Below are 20,717 nucleotides of genomic sequence, written 5' to 3'. Positions count from 1 at the left end.
GATTCTGTAAACCATTTTTACAAACCTAAATAAAAACTTTATAATTTCAAAAGATGCTGCATATCTAATGAAAATTGGTTCACTTTTGCTACCTAAGTAGCAGATAGATTTTGTAGTCTAACATAAACATTTAGTTTAGAAAATCTTGTCCTCTGCGTTAGTAGAACTTAATATTTTTTGTTTGCAAATGTAATTTGGTAGTTTGAAAAAAAAAAGAAGACATTCATAATGGAACTGTTTGCCGTATACTCTTGCACAGAACCTCCTTAAGCCCATATTGTCATATGTAGAAGGTGTGCTGAGCTTGTGGGTAAGATTAAGATTCATGCTAAATATAGATCCCATTTTGACAGCTTGAAAAATATCTTACAAACTCTCCTCTGTTGCTATTTTATGTTGTATTATCTGTTTAATTGTATTTTGTCAAATACAACTTGCTAGGCACAAAGTAGAGATTACCTTTGTGGATTGTACAGCTGTGATGCATGTTTTGGCTGAAGCTGTTGGGTAAATTGTTTACAGTGTGTCACTATTTCCTTGGAAACTTTCATTAAGACAAGTTAACGGGCTTGTGTTATTATTTGTGATGTGCTTGGTCAGGTATCAAGAGAGACATTAGTTTTAACAACTCAATGCTTACAAGTGATTAAAAAATCAATTCTCATACTTTTATAGCTTTTGTGGATTAAGCTGTAAGCAAGAAAAATGTTTTTCAAGTATGTTTTTCTTGACTTTAATTGAAAGTGAATGAGTGAGTGTTTTGGCTGATGACTTGAAATCAGAGCATCATTATAGCCTCAAAAACAACAAAAAGTTTAGCAGTCTCCTATCCATTTAGCATGTGCTAAGTAAAATTACTAGGTCTGACATATACCGAACGCCTGTGTATACGAGAGAGAGTGGTTTAATCTCTGCCATGAAGATCTTTAGCCTAAAAAAAGAAAAGTGTGTCACTATATTGATGAGATTATGGCTTCTCTGAAACACAACATGGTATGTACATGCCTAGCATCGGCAGTATGGATCATTTGGAACTTGTTCTAGGTTATTTTTGCAAATTGGATTCTTTAAAACATGTCACAAGTGAATGCAGTATGAAGATTTTAGTCTGAGGCCTCTCCTCATAGTAATGAAATAGTGTGTCATTTTTAGATTTTGGGGTGTGTTCTTTCTTTGTTTTTTGAGAATTTGCAACTTTCACAGGTGGGTAACATTAATCCACTTGGTCTGATTAGATGTGAAACTGTTGTTGAATATAATTTTAAATGGGGCTTGTGACTTGTTTAAAACATTGTCTGCTTATTGGAGCAACTTATTTTAGATAAATTCATGTATGTACTAGATACTTGTGTTCTTATTCAAGACAACATTTCCAATGAATAGACTGCACAGCATAGTTTTGATGGAATTGAGTCCTTCTGGGTTAGTACATGAAATCCTAGCCTCACTGAGGATTTTTTTAAAGTTACTTTGAAAGGTCAAAATTTTATCCTTTGTTTCTTTAATTTTCTTTTTGTCTGTGAATAACATTTCTCCAATTCTGTAATTCTAGTTTTTTAATCTTTAATTGTATTCATAGGAGATTTTTTTCCCGCTATGGAGTATGTTAGTCAGTGTTTTAAATTTAACAGTGACATCTTTTTTCTGGTTTTGCTTTAAGAATAGACCTATTCCCCCCACTATTCCTCATTGTTTAATAGATGCAGTTGACACTCAGGTTCTGTAGGTAGACTTGAAGTTCGGTGTTCAAGTCTCACATTGACCAGTTTGGCTCCTTCTTTCTAACAGCTTTTTACGTATAAATTGAATACATTAAAAAAGCTATTTTAGATAGCACGTGTCCAAGCCACCTTCCAGAGCAATGAAAAAAACCTTGCACTTTTTAGGTAGACTATATTAAAGAAGGGAGCAGATGTCTTTCCTAAATAAACATAAAAAAATTAATGTTATATATGCAAAAATTAAGTTAAAGACAGAGCAGGATTACCAAGACACACACTCATAATTTTGTGAAAGGTAGAATTACTGATAAGTGTCTTTTCCTTTTGCCCTTTCCCCATTGCCATCTCTTGTCCTGTGTTTTTTGTTTTTCCCATTCTCTGCCTTCACAGATTTAAGATTCAAGCTTCATTTCTTTAATCTCTCTGCCACAAAAAGTCCCTCTTTCACTGACCAGTTTCTCATCTGACTCCTTTCCAGTCTTCAGGCTGAAATAGCCATGCACCGAATTTCAGCCTCTTGTCAATCTCCTACATGTGTTCTAGTCTGCCTGTTGCCTTTCCCCATCTTCCTCTCTAGGTTTCGCTGACCTTCCTCTGAGTCTAAACCCCTCAGGTTGACTGAAGTCTATAGGAGACAATGCTGAGAATCAGTTACCAGTTTTTCACTGGAATTACTTGGTGCCCCCCAAATTTATTATGTTCAGGGGAAAATCCTGCTTGTTTCCAGGAGCACTGGCCTGGGACAGTCATGGCTGGCTGTCATCACATCTTTCAGGAAATCAGTCATCAATTCAAACTTGATTCACAGAGTCTTAGGAAAATGATAGCTTCTTTCACTCTCCAAAATAGCATGTAAGTGCTCGAGAAGCATCCACCTTAGCAAATGTTGTTGTCTCTGCTACTGCAGCCGTTCTTTCACTGAAAATGTGGAAGTAAGTTAGGACTGCAGCTCTCAATCTTTATTGCTTTCAGTGACATACAGTAGTTGTGCGTTTTTTATTATTATATTCATCTGAGACAGTGCAATGTTTTTTCATGTGTTGAATTTTTCCTTCCCCCAACAAAAGGCATTTATTTGCTTTGTTTTTTGTTCAGGTTGGTTTTAAATTTGTTGGTTTTACAGCCAACCAAATTGTAATCGAGTCCTTGGTGCTGTCATATATTAGTATCTGGAAGACATGGTGACATTTGAAACCATCCTACATATCATGTTATATATTTCACTGCATGGGGGAGAGGGTGCAAACTTATTTCTGCATGTTGTGTGACCAATAATCCCTGTCTGCAGCATATCATCATTTAACTCTCCCCACTTTTTATATTAAGGACTTTTCTCATTTTTCTTATTTTTATCCTATTTTGATTACTTCTTATCTGCACAAACAGGGATCCATTCTCCCCTATAATAAACTTGCACGTACCTCCCTTTAAAAAAACAAGCAAAACCAACCCACAACGAAAACCCATGGAAGTTCTCTTTTCTACTATCTTTACTTTTAGGTGTTTATTACAGATATTGAGTTCTCACTTTGAAATATTTTTACTGCTTATTCTTTGTGACAGTTAATGGTTTTGACTGCAGCATGTTCATGTTATATTTTCTCACACAGTCCTCAGCTGTCCTAGAAAGAAAAAGATGGGTCTAGGATTGCCTTTTTCCTAGCATTATTGCTACTTTATTTTAATTGATAGCACAGGTACAACAGTGACTGTTGACACTGAGCTTTGTATTGCTCCTCCGGTTTGGTCTGCTGAGTAAGAAAAGTGTTTTTCATGGCAATGCTTCTGGTTTGAAGCTCTTATGGGAGAAATCCTGGGGAAAACACTTGTGCAGGCTGGGAGCCAGCCACTCCTTTCATCTTTAGCAGAGATAGTACAGCCTAAAAAGATGCTTTTTTGTTTTTACATACATTGACTCTTTGAGATTTTCCTAAAGCTTCCGTCTGACTTTATTTATGGAGATAAAATACTTTTTCAGTTCAGCCTTTATATTCACCATCAGCAAACCAGTTAATACGTGGCAAATGGGAAGATTAACAGGCTGGAACACCTACCAGGACCTACCCGTCTGCTTCAATGTGGCTGAAAAAGCTTAAACTGCATTTTCACACAGCTGTGTGCCAGCAGCATATGTAGATAGATGTAGCTAGTCTTACTGTAATTTAACTGTCCAGGTGACTAGCGGTGAAGCTATTCCTAATGCATTCCTAGTAGGGTAAGGCACTCTCCTGTCAAATGAAGTCTGCCCATGTTACTGCATTCACACCAGCTGGATTTAATTAGCTCAGGTTGGTCTACAGATGGTACAGTCATGCATCTGGCTGCAAGGTAGGAAGACAATAAAAGTGAAAGAAACCTTGTGTTTCATGGTTGGACTGTATTATTTAGTGGCCAAAGAATTCTAAAATCATGTTCACTTCATCATTTTGCTGCAGTCTGGTAGTGGCCAGTCTATTTCTTGCCTGGTGATCCGTTGCTTTGTGTCCTCAAATCAGATATTCTGGAAGTGGCAGTGAACAGGAGGAAAATGGAGCAATGAAAGCTGCAGATATCAACCAGAAAATTCTTTGTTCCCTAACGCTGTATAAGCCTAGATAGTATTTATGATTTTGCAGGCCTTTCTGAGGCAAGGTTCCTTGAAGAGCTTAGTAACAACACAGATTCCTTTGAACGTATGGAAATTGAAGAATTCTAGGTTAGTCTGTTCAGATGTGAGTCATAGTTCTGAGTAGTTTTATTGGAAGAAGAGTAATAAAAATGAATGGAATTAGAATAAAGTTAACATGGTTGCCAGCTTTTAATGGGTACTTTTGCAGACTGAATAAAACTCTGTACTTGGTCTTAGCAAGATAACAGCTGTGTTGCACTCTGGAAATGTCTGGTTGAAATGGCTGAAGAGAAGCTATTGAATACCTTGTGTAAAGGAAGTGCATCAGTTAGCTTCTCTCAGTGCATTAGTTAACATCTCTGTCTGTCCATATCATTCTGCCTTTTCTGTGGCTTGTGAGGGTGTGCAGCTTTTTCTTGCAGTTCTGAAGGCAAAATGGCTGATCTCTGAGACTTCTAAGCCCTCTTTCCTTCCTCCTGATGCAGCTGTTTTCAATACTCTCTGCCACATGGTCTTGAGCACAGATAGGAGCTGTCTTTATGGCTGGCCCAGCCTCTCCTGTTTTTGGTTCAGCTAAAGTTCCTACTTAAGCACCACTGCAGGTCCTGAGACCTTTGGTTCCTCCTTTTGAAAATGGTAATATCTGCCTGACCTGCATGGTTTTGTGATTCAGATTTTGTGATTTGTTTGCTGAATTAATTTTAACTCAGATTGGTTCCCTTATCTGGTTTGTAACACAGGAGGAGGGGAGGGATGGCTTTTTCTTTATTCTTTTGGTAGCATTGATTTGCAGTTTTATATAAATAGGGTGTAAGGCATGGGATCAGAACTTCTTACACTGGTTTTGTTGCCGAAATCAACGTATTGCATAATTAATGCTCTCATTTCAAACCATATGTTCCATATAAATATGTAACTTGCTTAGCGTAATTTGGAGTTGTGTAACATTCTACATGCTTTAAATCAGAGGTACTCTTAATGGGATTAGATGCAATCATAACTGAGTGACTGTGGTGTGATAGTGGATTTTAGGGGTTTATTCCCCTTAGTCCTGTCTGAGTATGTTAATGAAACAGAAAGCTCATTTCCGATGAAAAGAAAAATGCATGTCTGATATTTTCTTTCAGATGTTCCTAAGCTCCAGCACGTATCCTGAGATTCATGGTTATTTGCATGCAAAGGAGCAGGGAAAAAAATCGTGGAAAAAATTGTACTTTCTTTTGAGAAGATCTGGCCTTTATTTTTCCACTAAAGGAACATCTAAGGTAAGGGAAAGCGGGGCAGGAGGGAAGGAGAAAGAACTATGAAGTTAGTGCAACTGTATGTATGTATTTATCATTTGTTGTAATAATAACCAAAATTTGAATTTCAACTTATAGTGGTAGAAAGGGAAAAAATCTATTATGGATAAAATCTAGAGAGATACTGTCATATAAAATTGGTACGTATTGTCTTAGAAGCAGTAGTTTCTTTTTGCCTAATAACTTAGTTTCAATCTGGTTAATATTTTTCCAGGCAATTAACAGAGTGCCCTTTAAAAATGAATTGTCAAATAGTAGGTAAAATTCTGAAGTGTAAGTAGATACTCTGAAAGGTGGACATAATACTTCATTATCTAAAATAAACAAAAACCTATGTATAAAAGGATTTTGCAGAAAGATTTTGAGAAAGCTCAAATTTTATCACTGGGCAGTTCTTCATTGTACTAGTTCCACTTTTTGATGGCAGTAATTTAAACCTGATTATGTTAAACAGGATACACTGGAGTTGAGACACCTTCTACATAAATGACTTAAACCAGTGTTTTTTCTTGGTCTGAATTTTCTGTGTTAACTGCCAGAGCATTCATTGAGCTGGTTTTATATCCTTCAGCAAATTTATTTTGTTTTCTTCCTTGACTTAATTAACCTTAGAGGTTGGAGATAATAGTTAGAAATAATACTGGACAGAAATAATTACTGTATGTTGTTTCTCAGATTATGAAATTATATTTTATTTTAAAGTTTGAAATGCATACTGCTCTCAAAACTTGACTCCTACTCTAATATTATTATGGCTTGAATTCAGTGGATGTTTTCCCAGAAATGACATCATTTGTTCTTTGGTTTTTTTCCCTCTGTAGAAGAATGAACTCTCTGACTAGTTTGAGGTGTTTTTTCTCTGCATTAAAAAATTAATGTTGACTCTTTCTAGATTTCATGATGTCACAGTTAAAACTGGAGTATGTAAGACTATTTTGGAACAGGACATACTCTTCTGAGTTTCTTATCTGGAAAGGCTGGCTAAAAATAGTCTAATTGTGTTACATTACTCTTCTTTTTAGGAGCCAAGGCATCTGCAGTTTTTCTGTGAATTCAGCAATAGTGATATGTACATGTCTTTGACAGGCAAAAAGATTTCTGGAGCACCAACAAACTATGGATTCTGCTTTAAGGTACAAGCTTATTATTCTGATACATATTAAAGCAAGCCACAGTTTTTAGGTAAGCTTAAGTTTCTTTAAGGTTTTTGAAAACAATATTCAGCTGTCTGTTATAAAATAGGAGAATTAGTGGCTTTTATTTCAACAGGTATTATCTTCAAGATATGCATTAATGCTAAAAAAAATGTGCTGTGGCCTTCTAGCCTAACAAATCAGGAGGAACCAGAGACCTGAAACAGCTCTGTGCGGATGATGAACAAAGTAGGACCTGCTGGATGACAGCAATTAGGTTGCTTAAGGTAATTTTTCTGCGTGGAGTTAACTTCTTGCCTAAGTCTACTATGTGAAATTTTGATACTCTGCGGTAGAGAAGTAACATAATTCTAGGTTCCCATGCAATAGCAATATCAATTTTGTACTTTGAAAAGTTATTTTTCCTTCATCCCAAAAAACAGAGAGGGACCAAAGTACAGGAATCATTGTAGGGGATGGGAGGATGTTTTGGAGCCTCAGTCTGCAAATACTTAACATTAAGCATATGCTTATATGTAACCATGTTGAATTCAATGAGGTTGTTGAGTAATGTTGAACAAAAATACAAGAATACACAAGAAGGCAACTTATGTTTTTAAAATGTGTCAGTTTGTGGCAAAATAGGAACAGGTGAGTTCGTCTATTAAATGGGTAGTATTTAATGCAGAGTGTGCATTTATAAAGGCAGCAGCAGCAACGATGACAATGTGCATTTCCTTATCCTAACAGAATTTGTCCCTGGTTTTTAATGGTAGAGAAAAGTGCATGTTTTCTTTCACATCTGGACAAAAAATTTACTTAGCTTAGGTTTACTATTTACAATGCTAACCATGTTGTTTTCTGGTTTTAGTATGGGATGCAGCTGTATCAGAATTACATGCAACCATATCAAGGTAGAAGTGGCTGCAGCCCTTTGAATATAACACCTATGGTATGTCCCACAGTAGCTCCATGAATAAATACATTGTTTCTGCCATCACGCTATTTTTAAGTAACTTGTGTCTGTTATACTACTGACCCGATCCTGCAAATCTTTGCATGTGTGAATGCTTGCTAAAAACTTTAGGGCTGTCAGGGTTGACTAGAGAGTTAATTAATTCATTTACTTAGTACAAATTGGATAGTTCAGACCAGTTAACGGGCTTTTTGCATTTGTCAAACCTCCAGTATTTGGGAGTTCATTGGCTTATTATCACTGTCAGAAAGAATGGAAAGAGGATTTTGAAAACAGAGAAGCAAAACTATAAGTGCATTAAAAAAGAAGCAAAGTGTTTAAGGTTGCACATGCTGAAAATGATGAATAAGAAAGCTGTAACAAATCCTTTTTGGTGTACAGTAATATTTCCCTTTTATTTTTTTAATATAAAATATTAAGTACTTAAGATCACTTTCAGCTGTTGTAATACTGACTGGACCTCAGAGGAACAACATAATTTGGCAGAACTGGGTTTTGGAGCAACAACAGTCTATACCAGATACTGTGTCCATCTCAGTCAGACAGTTGGGATTGGATCAGGTTGCCCTTTTCTTTAATATCCTAAGTTATCCAAGTTCTTTGAGTCATATGATTTCAGACTTTTTCATGGATGATTTATACCACTTTTGTGGTTTTTGTTGGCTAAACTGGATAAAAATTACTTGTTGCTGGGACTTGTGACAGTGATTTTATGGTGGATTTTTTCAGCTTTTATTATGGTTCTTGCTGTTAAAATGCCTAAAGTATGCATTTGCTATTATAGGTATTCATAAAAGTAGCTTTCAGTGATATTGCTAATAAGCATGGCTTCAAAACTGTGCTTCATACACTGACATGTCTTTACTTTATGTTATGTGAAGCTGTTAAAATAGCCAGCTGCTGCTTTTATAATGGATCTGGGAGCCATTACTGATTCTCTCTCCTCTTACACTATTGCGTGTGTTTTAGCTCATGTGGTTTCTAACACAGGCAGAATCTATAAGCATCATTAAGTGCAGCACTGTTTTTCTACTTGGGTATAATCAATGAATTAAAGAGCAAATTGGATAAACTTGGGAATTAAGTGCACAAGCTAATGAACATGCTTCATAGGGGAACCACTTCCGTGTTTCATGTTCCTCAATAACTCACAGCCATGGCAGCTACAAGGAGTTCTCTCCACTCTCCAGAGGCAAACATTTTCTCTTATTTTGCCTTTTTTTTACTTTTGCAAAGTTCTTTATAGGTTACAGTTACTCAGGTAGACGTTAGACTACTAGTACACTAGTACTAGTACTAGACTAGTACACTTCTAGTTGTACTCATGCTTGTAAACAAACATGAACAGAACAGAGCTGCTTTGGTTTTGGACTGGGAAGCTTTGCTAACCCTGCAGAAATTTGGGCCTCTTGTGTTAATTTAACTTATAGAATGCTAGAACGTTCTCTTAATTATTTGATATGCCAGTGCCTGCCAACATTTGAGCCATTACGATCTGTACTAAACTTGATTTTGTAAACCTTGGTTTCTGAGAAGTATTTTGGTGAGTTTTAAGACTTTTGTCAAACTTTAGTGGTTTTTGTTCTATTGTTACAAGCTTGATCTTCACTGGCAGAAAAAAAACCAAGCATTTTTTTGTAACAGATCCTACAGTTGTTGTCTGTGGTAAGAGTTAGAAGGGATGTGTTAAAGTAGAAGTTAAACTCCATAGAAATTACTGTTTTCAATGCTTAAATCAGGTAAACTTTGAGTGAAAGTTTATGTAGAAAATATATAAATTTATGGCATATTTATAGCAAAATATTCCAAATATTTGTTAATTTTATGGTTATGTGTAAGAATTATGTATATTATCTTTTTTATCTTACGTGGACAACTTAGTAACAGTATCTTGACTTGGTTTGATATGCAAAGGGCTAGTTATAGTTAAAAACATAAATGGAGTTTATGGTAAAGCAATATATTTATCATCCATTGCAGTAATGCAAAAAGATGATCTGTCCTGCCAGACTGTAAAACTGAGCTTTGCAGCAGCAAACTGGAATTACAAATGCTCCCTAGCGTAAAATGAGTTTGGCTCTGATGGGAAACACTGCCAATACTTGAAATACCACTTACAAAACATAATGTTTTCTCAGAGCTAATTTTAAAAAATGAACAAACCAAATTTATTATTCTTTGTTGCAGAGGAGCATTTCAGAAAATTCTTTAGTAGCAATGGATTTCTCAGGACACAGAAGCAGAATTATAGAAAATCCGACGGAAGCCCTTTCAGTTGCAGTTGAAGAAGGATTAGCATGGCGGGTATAAACATGTTTGCTTTATCAGAATAGTATTTTCTGATTTCTTTTTAAAACAAACAAAGCTTTCAAATCATGTTTTTATTTCTCTCTCATACAGAGGAGAGGGTGTCTACGGCTCAACTCACATGGTAGTCCTATTGCCATGTCTAACATGGGTATGCGTGAGTTAATTCATTGCCAGAGAAATGCAATTGCTGGTTCTTTCAATAAAGGCAAAATGTTTTTTAAAAATATCTTTATTTCTACAGCTATACACAGATCTCAGTCATGGTTTCATCATAAAATCTCTAGAGAAGAAGCTCAGAGACTTATTTTGCAGCATGGACTTGTAGATGGGTAAGTTAATTCTTTACATAACTCTTCTGAGACACATTTTTTGTCAACAACTGCTATTTTCATGTATTTCTTACTAGGGTAGAGATGGAGGAAGGAAGATTTTGCTCTTAGCTAATAGAAATAAAAATTCTTTTATATGGCGCTATCTGGGGATCAGTTGGTTTCTATTTTATATCTTTTGGAAGCAATAAAGTGGTGATCTAACACTTCGATTCTGTCACTGACAGATTACTTATGTCTGCTCAGAGCCAGGCACTTGAGGTCTGTATTTGCACAATATTCTCTGGGAACTGTCAACTTTGGCACCAGTGTCTTTTGTATCTCTTTTTAGTGATGAAAGAATGAAAGAAAGCCTGAAAACATTGACTAACCTTATTCTAAGATGAACAGTGCAGAGGCAGCTGTTGAAAAAAAAAAAAGTATGCTTTTCCTCATGAAATTATGAAAAATTATATTATCCCGTAATGGTAAACAATAAACATTAGGATAAGACCAATCACTTTTGGTTTTGTCTCATATAAATATTAATTTAAAAAATGGCAAAGCACATAGGTATTTTATGTTCACATCCTCCCGTTTTTCATTTCTGTATTTTTATCCTTACTCCTGTATTAAATGTAAACTTGAGCCTCCTTCATTCAACAAGTAATTCCATAAAACTCTAAGTTTCTCTGAGTCTGTTTCCGGTTAGTTACCTGTAATATCAGATTACTGGTTAAATTCCTTCTGTTTTAGATTATGTTGTATTACTGTTTTCTACATCTGCAGAAAGGGCTGTAGGGAAAAAAAAGAGATGGGAAGGTAAGGGAGACAAAAATAGTCATACTCAGCAAGGTTGGCTAATTGGACTTCCCCTTTTGTATTTTTTCTTTTTTTTAATTTCAGGGGTCCTATTTTTAAGCCTGGCTAGTCATCCTGAAACTGCTTCTGTACTCTACATCCATTTTTGTATTTGTTACATGAGAGGGATGGGACATGGGGCTGAATCCAACATGTATTTCTGAGCAGTATGTCATTCTTGGGCTGATCAGTCTTCCAGTGTATTTCAGTGGGTACACACACATACTGTTAAATGATACCCAGTAGATTTGACGAGTAGGTAGCAATGAGAAAGTTAATACCCTGCTAACATTAGTTTAGTACAGTGTTGTTATATTCTTGGATATATTCATAGGTATGCATTGTGGTTTTGGTGAGGATGATAGTCTTGCGTGGACTGTCTGGAATCAATTCGAACGTGGTAGTATGAGCGCTCATATGCTGTCAGATACATACATATTCAGGAATTACAGTGAAGTCATTGAATACATTACAGCATGTGACAAATGCTGTGCTTTTTGATGGGCTGAAAGAATGAATTATCACCAGACATACAGAAGTTTTTCATGGGATTGATAGGATTTGTTTCTGGGGTTAGGGAGGTAAGTAGAGAAAATAATGTGTGTTGTGCCTTTTAGGATGATCCCAAGCAGGGAGATCTCCTGCCTATATAAGAGAGGTGGTTGGACCTCTGTAATACCGTATGTACTAACAAATACACTGTTCATGATGGCTTATAGAAGATAAAGGGACTATTATATAAAGGATCTACAGTAGTCTCAGTATTTGAATGAACCAGTAACAGAATAGGCACAGCAACAATCCTAAGGTGTGCTATGAAGGACTCAAATTTTTGGATCTACTGTTCGGGTGTAAAACCATCTTTCTTAAAGACATTTATGTAGCAATGCTGTAGATTTCATTCTACACTTCCTAAAGGACATTTGAAGACTTTCCAGTGATAAGTGGTTGGCAGGATTGCAAACTGATCCGTGTCTGATTGATGAATGGGATAATACCAAAAGGCCCATTACAAAATGCAACTGGTCATTCAGAGGATTCATAGAATCATGGAATCATTAAGGTTGGAACAGACCTCTAAGATCATCATGTCCAACAGTCAACCCAAAACCACCATGCCTCCTAAACCATGCCCTGAAGTGCCATGGCTATATGTTTTTTGAACACTTCCAGGGACAGTGACTCCACCACCTCTCTGGGCAGCCCATTCCAATGCCTGACCACTCTTTCAGTAAAGACATTTTTCCTAATACCCAAACTAAACCTCCCCTGGCACAACTTGAGGCCATTTCTGCTTGTCTTATGTCTAGTTACTGGGGAGAAGAGACCAACACCCACCTTGCTACAACCTCCTTTCAGGTAGTTGCAGAGAACAATAAGGTCTCCCCTCAGCCTCCTCTTCTCCAGGCTAAACAACCCCAGCTCCTTCAGCTGCTCCTCATAAGACTTGTTCTCCAGACCCTTCACCAGCTTTTTTGCCCTTCTCTGGACACACTCCAGCACCTCAATGTCCTCTAAGGGGCCCAAAACTGACCACAGTATTCAAGGTGTGGCCTCATCAGTGCCGAGTACAGGGGCACTATCACCTCCCTGCCCCTGCTGGCCACACTATTGCTGATACAAGCCCGGATGCTGTTGGCCTTCTTGGCCACCTGGCCACACTGCTGGCTCATGTTCAGGCGGCTGTCAACCGCCAGGTCCTTCTCTGCCAGGCAGCTCTCCAGCCACTCTTCCCCAGGCCTGTAGCGTTGCATGGGGTTGTTGTGACCAAAGTGCAGGACCCGGCACTTGGCCTTGTTAAAGCTCATACAATTGGCCTCGGCCCAACGATCCAGCCTGTCCAGGTCCCTCTGCAGAGCCTTCCAACCCTCAAGCAGATCAACACTCCCCCCCAATTTGGAGTCACCTGCAAACTTACTGAGGGTGCACTTGATCCTTTCATCTAGGTTATTGATAAAGATACTAAACAAGACTGGCCCCAAAACTGAGCCCTGGGGAACCCTGCTTGTGACTGGCCGCCAACTGGATTTAGCTCCGTTCACCACAACTCTCTGGGCTCAGCCAGCCAGCCAGTTTTTTACCCAGGGAAGAGTGCACATTTCTAAGCCATGAACCTCCAGCTTCTCTAGGAGCATGTGTGGGAGTCAATGTCCTTATAAGTTTATGAAGGAGCAGTTGTTTGGAGTCATCCAGCATGTCTAAAAAGCTCCCTTCTAACTAGCATTTCTAAGATTCTGTGAACTACAACCTTTTCTTCATAATAAAGTGATCTTTTTAAAGGTTCTTTGTCAGCTAAAGTAGGTCTGTTGTGATAAGGTTAGAAAAGAGTAAAGATCTTTTTATGTGTTGGAGGACAAATGTTGCTTATCTTTGTTAAAACAAGGAAAAAATTTAAGAAAATTGACTTTAAACAGACTGATGAATGGCAACAAATCCTAATCAGCCTGTATTTTCTTTCCTACACAATGTGATTACTTTTTGTATTGTTTAATACAGATCCAAGTATTCGAGTGTAGAGGTCCCATTTTGATTATCTGCAAAGTGGCAAATTCTTACAGTGTCATTTTTCTGAGTAAAATAAAATGGCACTCCTTAATGACAAATGTATAAAAGATTTAAGTTTATGCAAAGTATCTAACTGTGCTCTGAAAAATTTCATTCAAGTCCTGGAGAGGGTGAAAGGCCACTAGGTGGTGAGAGAGAGCTTGTTAGGAGAGCCCGAGTCTACTGAGAACTCCTATTTGTCCTTATACTTACCTTGTGCTCTTACAAGCTGGATGCTGAGCTGGCAATGATCCCTCTTTAATAACTGAATTAGTATCAGACCTCTCAATTATGATGGGGATGGGGATTTTGATAGAAATATTAATGATTATGGACTCCAAATTTCTTAGTTCGAGGTGTTTTCTTACTTTGTAAAAATAGGACTCTTAAAAACTTTGAGGATTAAATTAGTAGTTTGGATCCATGTCATTAGTGAAAATCCACTGTAAGCCTCAGTCTGCTTTCTTCTCCTGAAATCCTTTCTCTTCATATAGTAGTTGTACTCTAATACCTGGTATGTGGTTGAGCAGAAGTAGGTGGCCACTAGTGCTCACTTGGTTGATACTTGCAGGTTCATTTTACCCGTTTCTTTTGTGTCCTGAAAGAGGAGCATGCCTGCCAATGGCTGTCCCTCCATTTCCCTTCTTTGGTACATTGGTTAGCTATACCTGTTCCAGACCTGCACAGTGCAAACACTTCAGACTCTCTCCACTACAAAGCTGTGAATCAGATACTTCCCTCTGTCCTACCAAACTGTTCTCTGCTGATACCCAGTGATTCAGTGAAAGCTATCTCTTATTGGTAATCATCCTTTGCCTGTTCCAGATTATCCTACCAGGATTATGCCAAAAATATCTCTGTCCAAAACCTGGCTGGAATAATTTATCAGTGAACTAGTTGCAGGGACACTGTTGGCCATTGAGGATGTTGTGATTTGAATAATGATGCCATAAAGTGAGCAGAGTGTAGCTGTGTTTCAGTGTTGCCAATGTGCAGAAGTGAGTGTGCATTTATGAAGACTGGCCAGATGTGAAAATCATTCTGGTATGTCTTGCATTACCTTTTCTGTAAACTTCCCGTTGAACTACCTTTCATATTTTCCCTCTAACACTTGTGATTTAGGGAACTGTCAGAGTCCAAAGAAAAATTTTGTTCAAAGCACAAACTTTGAGGGTGCTTTTCTGTCTAAAGAGATGCGTTGTAATTCTATGCAGTGTAAAAACCAATGCCTACAGGTCATTCATTCTGAGAATGCGTATTTTTTCACATAATAGACAAGGTGAAGAAGAATTTAAGAAAAAGTATTTCCAGTGACACATTTGCAAAGAAATACTGATTAAAAGCATAACTTACATAATTAGTGTTATTTTTGCTTTTCACTAATACTTCTGTAATGAATTTACAACAGTCTTAACTGGACGTTTATAAAAGCCTCTCCAGAGTGATCTTACTGTGAAAATTTTCAATCTCTTTTAGGGTATTCCTGGTACGTGATAGCCAAAGTAACCCCAAAACATTTGTATTGTCACTGAGTCACGGATTAAAAATAAAGCATTTTCAAATTGTACCAGTAAGTAAATTTTTCAGTTTATATCTATATAGTTATAAAAACAAAACAGTTGAATAATTGTGACAGAATATTGCTGGATTTTTTTCTTTTAATGTTACATGGAAGATGTAAACCTAATACCTGTATCACTAAAAATAATTAGTGTTCTTATGTAGAGTTGAACATTTTTGAGCTTTGCTGTTTGATTTGTGATGAAGCTCAACTAGTATTATGAAATCCTAAAAAGTGTCTTGAAAAAATAGACAAAGCTATTTGAACTGGAATAGAAGCAACCCTGGTGGCATGAAAATAATGTATTAATTAAGGTCATATTGCCTTTTCATTTTTCAGCATGTGCACAATTTCTTTTTAGTCATCTGTTTAGGTGGACTGCCTACGATGTGTGTGTCTTTGTCTCATTGACTCATCTGTTGAGGATAGTTTCTCTCAATATTTAAGGCCAAACATTTTTTGCTGACTTCTCTTCTTGATTCATGTTATTGTGGTATATTCATGTCCAGGTCTTCTTCAAGGGGACAATTTTAGCAAAAAAATCATATGCGTATTTAGTCCAGCTACTTATAGGTAAGCTGAAATTTCCTAAATTGAAATCGTATTTCCATCAGTTTTCACTGAAGATATGATCCAATTCTCCTGCCAGAATGGCCAGCTCTCCCCATCTCTTCCACTCCCACTAGAGGTGGTTTATACTGTTTTCTTTACAGGCTGCTTCTGTTGAGAAGCACTTCAGCATTCTGTGTTTTAGCCACAGGTGCTTGACATAACTGAGCAGACCTATAGCTTGTTCTTATGTCTTCACAAGAATCTTTCTTCCAGAGCACATAATACTCTAGCCTCCGTGTTTCTTCCTGCTGAAGTTTGTAGGAGATTCTGCTGTTTCTCAGTAGAAAGAAGTGTAGTGGCATTTTTTTGTTTGTTTGTTTCTGATCTGGTTGATCCCCGATGATTGTTCACCATATTTCCGTATGCCTTACCTAGGGCTCGTAGTTGATATCGTCCCCTAAAAAAGTTCCTGTAGAATAAAACAGAAGCATTATTTGGGAGGAGGAAAGGAGTGAATCAATGCTTGTTAAAAGAATTGCCCAGGATTTTTGTTGTATTAGGTACAAACAATGGGGGAGTCCTTCATCCAAAAGTCATAGCTATGCCCTAGATCCCATGCAAGCATGAGTATATGCTCTGTGACCAGAATCCCAGGGCTAAGATCTCTGTACTTCTATTGACTGTGGTTGCTTCTAGTATTTACTTTGGGATAACTGTTGTGTGGTTTAGAAAACCTTCTGAACTCTGTACAAATACTGTATGATTCTACTTCCTTGGGATGTCATTTAACTCTCAACTCTCCCTGTCAGGAAACAGACTGTCTCTTCTCAACGAGGAGATGTAGCAGGAAGCTGCAGTTAACTTCTGTTTCCTCTGAGCTGGACGATTCTCCCCTTCAAAAAAATTATCGAGTCAACTCTAATGTTCTTCTGCAGATCTAAGCAGCCCATTTGAGGAATTAATCATATACAGGCATGCTAAAACCTTGCTCTCTTGTTGTAGAATCTTTGGAGGAACCAGGAATTCTTTATTTTGGCATAAATATTCTACAGACCTGGGTCCATTTTTCCATGCTGATGATCTAGAAGTCCTGTACTGCCTCAGTGCGAAACCTGTCTTACTTGAAGGAAATTCTTTGTTGTTTTTGAAATAAAGCAATTTATCCTATGCTAATTATCAGAAATAATAAATCTGTAATGAGAAAAACTTAATCCAGAGAGGGAACATGGAAACTGTTAGTTCCCCAAACACAGGCATGTTTCATTTCCTTTCTGTCATTTAATTTCCAGTCGTATTCAGTACCCCCTCATGCCATTCTCAGTACCCTGACTTACTGCATGCTCTGGTTTTGCTAGAGCAATACACTTTAAGGAGATCAGAAAAGTATTTTTTGAGGGGGAAAGGTTTTGCTTCCACTTGCTGCTGGTCTTCTAAGTGAAGTTATTTTCTAATAAACAAGGCATTTTGTGTTACTGCGGGAAGTTGGTAGCTTATTAGTTGGAGATCAAGGTTACCTTTTTGAGCTTCAAATCCTACTGTTCTTCTAAACTTTTGCCATTTCCAGTCATTGGGAAGAGAAGATAAACTTTCCTAGTAAATAAAGAAATGGCATTTAGAAGGCCTTTTTAGAAGTAAAAGACCATTCAGTCTCTAAATGAATTATTTTTCTCTTATATTTTAGGTTGCTTGAGGTTATACTGTATTTTAAAATGTCTACTCTCAGGTAGGGCATGCAGTCTGCCAATTCAAGCTTCCCCCACATTAACAGGTGCATCATGTTAACATTGGTAAGGTGCTACAGGTATTGCAGGTGGGTGGCAGGGAATTGATTTTAAAAAGTTAAACAGAAAACGCTTGGGATACATTTAGGATCCCATACTGTGAAATCTGGAGAGCTTGATAGCTTAAACGTATTTTTCAGCCTTACTACTCTGAGCTGATCTAAGTTCACTTCAGTGTAGTCTGTCTTGAAATTAGCTGTTCTGTATTCATTTGAAAGAAGAAGAATTGATATACATTTCTGGGACTGTTTTTCCAATAAATGTTCTCTCATAACAACCTTCTTAGCTTGCAGAAGATGTTAGGTTCCTGGGAAGCATACCTTCGATGTGAGTTTTTCCTTTGCAAAATATGGATTGCTTTGGAATTAGCAATCTGTCTGGTGTTCACTTCAAGGTTTGGGATTAAGTTGGAGGGGGGGAAAAAAGCTAAAAATGAAATCCTGGTCAACGGACATATGAATTGTCAACTCTTCCTTGTCTTCAGTGTGTTGGCAGGAAAATTGCGTGCATAAGGAAAGTCGGATGGATGATAATCCATTTTCAGGTTCTTGGCTGGGGCACAGGAATTTACACACATTACAAGTGCACACATTGGTAATTCCGTAACTAGCAGTGTTTGACCTGGATTGATCAAAGTCTGAGAATAAAGAAATTACAAATGGCTTCCAGACATGGTAGAAAGGGGTAGAATAACCAGGAGTCATAAGCAGTTCAACAGCTGCTTCAGATGAGAAATCTTAATTACAGGTAAGAGAGCTAATTATGTCTTCTCCCTTCCCCTGTACTCAAGTAGGATAGTTGCATCTTTCCCTAGCACACCATCTGCTACTCTGTTAGCCCTGCTTCAGGATCTTCTGTTCGCTACTCTCTCAATCTTGTAAATGATCTTTTTTCCCCTTTTCTTTTTTTAAAATAGTTTAAATAGTTCTTTTTTACCCTCTATTTACATTAATACTAATTAGTCACTATTGCACTAAAGCTTCTTGATATTAGACATATCAGCCGTAGAAGAAATAAATTGAGGAAGTATTTGGTCACCAATGCAATACAAATAATGCAATACAAATTATGCAAGAGCTAATTTCCGTAACCTAGAATAGGGAAATACTGATTGTAAATTTGTAAGGGTCTAAAAGTTAGAAGTAATCTTTCAAGGCATGTGTTGCAGTTTCTTCTCTCTCTCCTGTATCTGTGCTAATACATGTGTTTGGGGCTGCAGCAGTTCTTTGTCTTACAGCAAAGAACACGTTGCTACATCAAGCATGTTACATTTGAAACGGGCAGTTTCATGCAGTGTCATGCAAGTGTCATCCAGTACACCAATACCCTAGTGTGTAGCCTCATTGCACCTTATAAAATAAGCGATACAAAATGTAGCAGTTACACAGAATATGAATGGAGCAAAGGTTGAAGTCTATGAGTAAGTTGAAACTTGGTTGTTGTCACTCTGTAAAAACTCAGTTCATGTTAACTCCAGCTATCGTTCCAAAGCAAAGGCATAAAGTAATATTGTTAGTGCAGAAAGAATATTCCTATACTTATTAAGCTTTTCTTTCCGTTTAGGCATGTACCAAACTTAAAGGGGAAGTTAAAGAATGCATTATTTTCCTGTTTATTTTTTATCTTGCTGTGAATGATCACTGTATTTTTCCTTCTTTCAGTAGTCGTAAGATTATATCTTATATCTTGGTCTACAAGAAGACTTCTCAAGTATTTCAATCAGGAAGAAATACCATAGCAAAAGAGGATTTTATTCTATCTTGGTTTTCCTTTTTTACAGTTGGAAGATGATGGGAAGCTATTCTATACCCTTGATGATGGTCATACCAGATTTACTGATCTCATCCAGCTAGTGGAATTCTACCAACTTAATAAAGGAGTACTGCCTTGCAAGTTAAAGCACTATTGTGCACGAATTGCTCTTTAACCAAAGCATCTGTTGTTTTATCAGAGGGAAAGGAAGATACTAGAATACTTTTTCCCCTGAAGGCAATTTGTAGAGTAAGAAGGGAAAAAGCATTACATTGTAAAGATTCTATGTTTTAGCTGCAAAAAAAACTTTATATAGGTAAGAACTTTGCATTGTGATTGGCACAGCAAAATTAACTTTATGGTTTTAAAAAAACATTCTTTCCTTTGTAATTCTTTAGTGTTGTCTTGGACTTCGGGTTTTTTTCAGCTGAAAACAATTTTTAAAAAACTAATATTGTGTAACTTCTACAAAAATGTAACTGAAGGGAAGATCTTTGTTAGTTTTAAAATGAACTTCTTGTCTCTTCAAATGTCTCTCATGATTTCTATTCATCACATAGAACAATAACATTTACTGTGGTGAGGATAAGAAACTGAACTGCACATTTTATTTGTAAATAAAATGAATAAATATTTTGCACTATATTTTTGAATGCTACTTCGCGGATTATCATACAAAAAGCGAAAAATCATTAAAACTACTTATAACTGATCAGTTGTATTGAGTTGTGCTATTACTGTTCTAGTATTTTAAAGGATTTTTTCCTCTAATGACTAAATCTACATCTTTATACAGAGCTGGAGTGTCACTTACTGGTCTGTGATATGTATAAACATGCATAAAATACGTAGTACATAAAGTGGTTTAGTGCATACCTATAGTCTCTAACACAGAGAGAGGGAGAGAGAGACCTGTTAAATACTGTGGATTGTTGCAGGGTTGGGGAGGGAATCAGCTTCAATTGCCCTTAAAAAATAAAGGTAATGCTATAGTATGTACAAATTTACAATATTTACAGATATTTACAATACTTAAATAAAGCTAAATCCAGTGAACTTTACTCTTTGCTGAAAACCTGGTGAGAGTGTATTTGCAGACAGTTCCTAGCTTATTTTATTATATATCACAGAACAAAAATTTCAATGTAGCTACCAGTCAGGCAGTCTTTAGAGATTACCAAACATCTAACATGCTAACTAAAAAGAGCTGTTATGGTGGACTGAGTCAAACTTTGGACTATAGCATTAGAAATACTTTTGGTATCTGTTTTGAAAGAGATATGAGACTGCTGCATCCTTGAACCAAGAC

At 36.9% G+C, this 20,717-nt stretch overlaps 1 protein-coding gene across 1 annotated transcript in view; it reads left to right on the top strand.

The window, feature by feature from the left end:
- The window catches only part of GRB14 (growth factor receptor bound protein 14), a 74,278-nt gene extending 54,160 nt beyond the window's left edge, over positions 1 to 20,118 (top strand). The window contains exons 6-14 of the mRNA XM_075093325.1: positions 5,457 to 5,594; positions 6,653 to 6,763; positions 6,955 to 7,050; positions 7,635 to 7,715; positions 9,927 to 10,043; positions 10,140 to 10,197; positions 10,291 to 10,378; positions 15,239 to 15,332; positions 19,437 to 20,118. Of these exons, the coding sequence (XP_074949426.1) occupies positions 5,457 to 5,594; positions 6,653 to 6,763; positions 6,955 to 7,050; positions 7,635 to 7,715; positions 9,927 to 10,043; positions 10,140 to 10,197; positions 10,291 to 10,378; positions 15,239 to 15,332; positions 19,437 to 19,583 (930 nt within the window). The 3' untranslated portion in view covers positions 19,584 to 20,118. The remainder of the gene's footprint in view (positions 1 to 5,456; positions 5,595 to 6,652; positions 6,764 to 6,954; positions 7,051 to 7,634; positions 7,716 to 9,926; positions 10,044 to 10,139; positions 10,198 to 10,290; positions 10,379 to 15,238; positions 15,333 to 19,436) is intronic.
- Positions 20,119 to 20,717: the final 599 nt, after the last annotated feature.

Source organism: Phalacrocorax aristotelis, chromosome 5, assembly GCF_949628215.1.
Source record: "Phalacrocorax aristotelis chromosome 5, bGulAri2.1, whole genome shotgun sequence".
Classification (NCBI taxonomy): Eukaryota; Metazoa; Chordata; class Aves; order Suliformes; family Phalacrocoracidae; genus Phalacrocorax; species Phalacrocorax aristotelis.
This window is presented reverse-complemented; position numbering and strand designations above follow the sequence as displayed.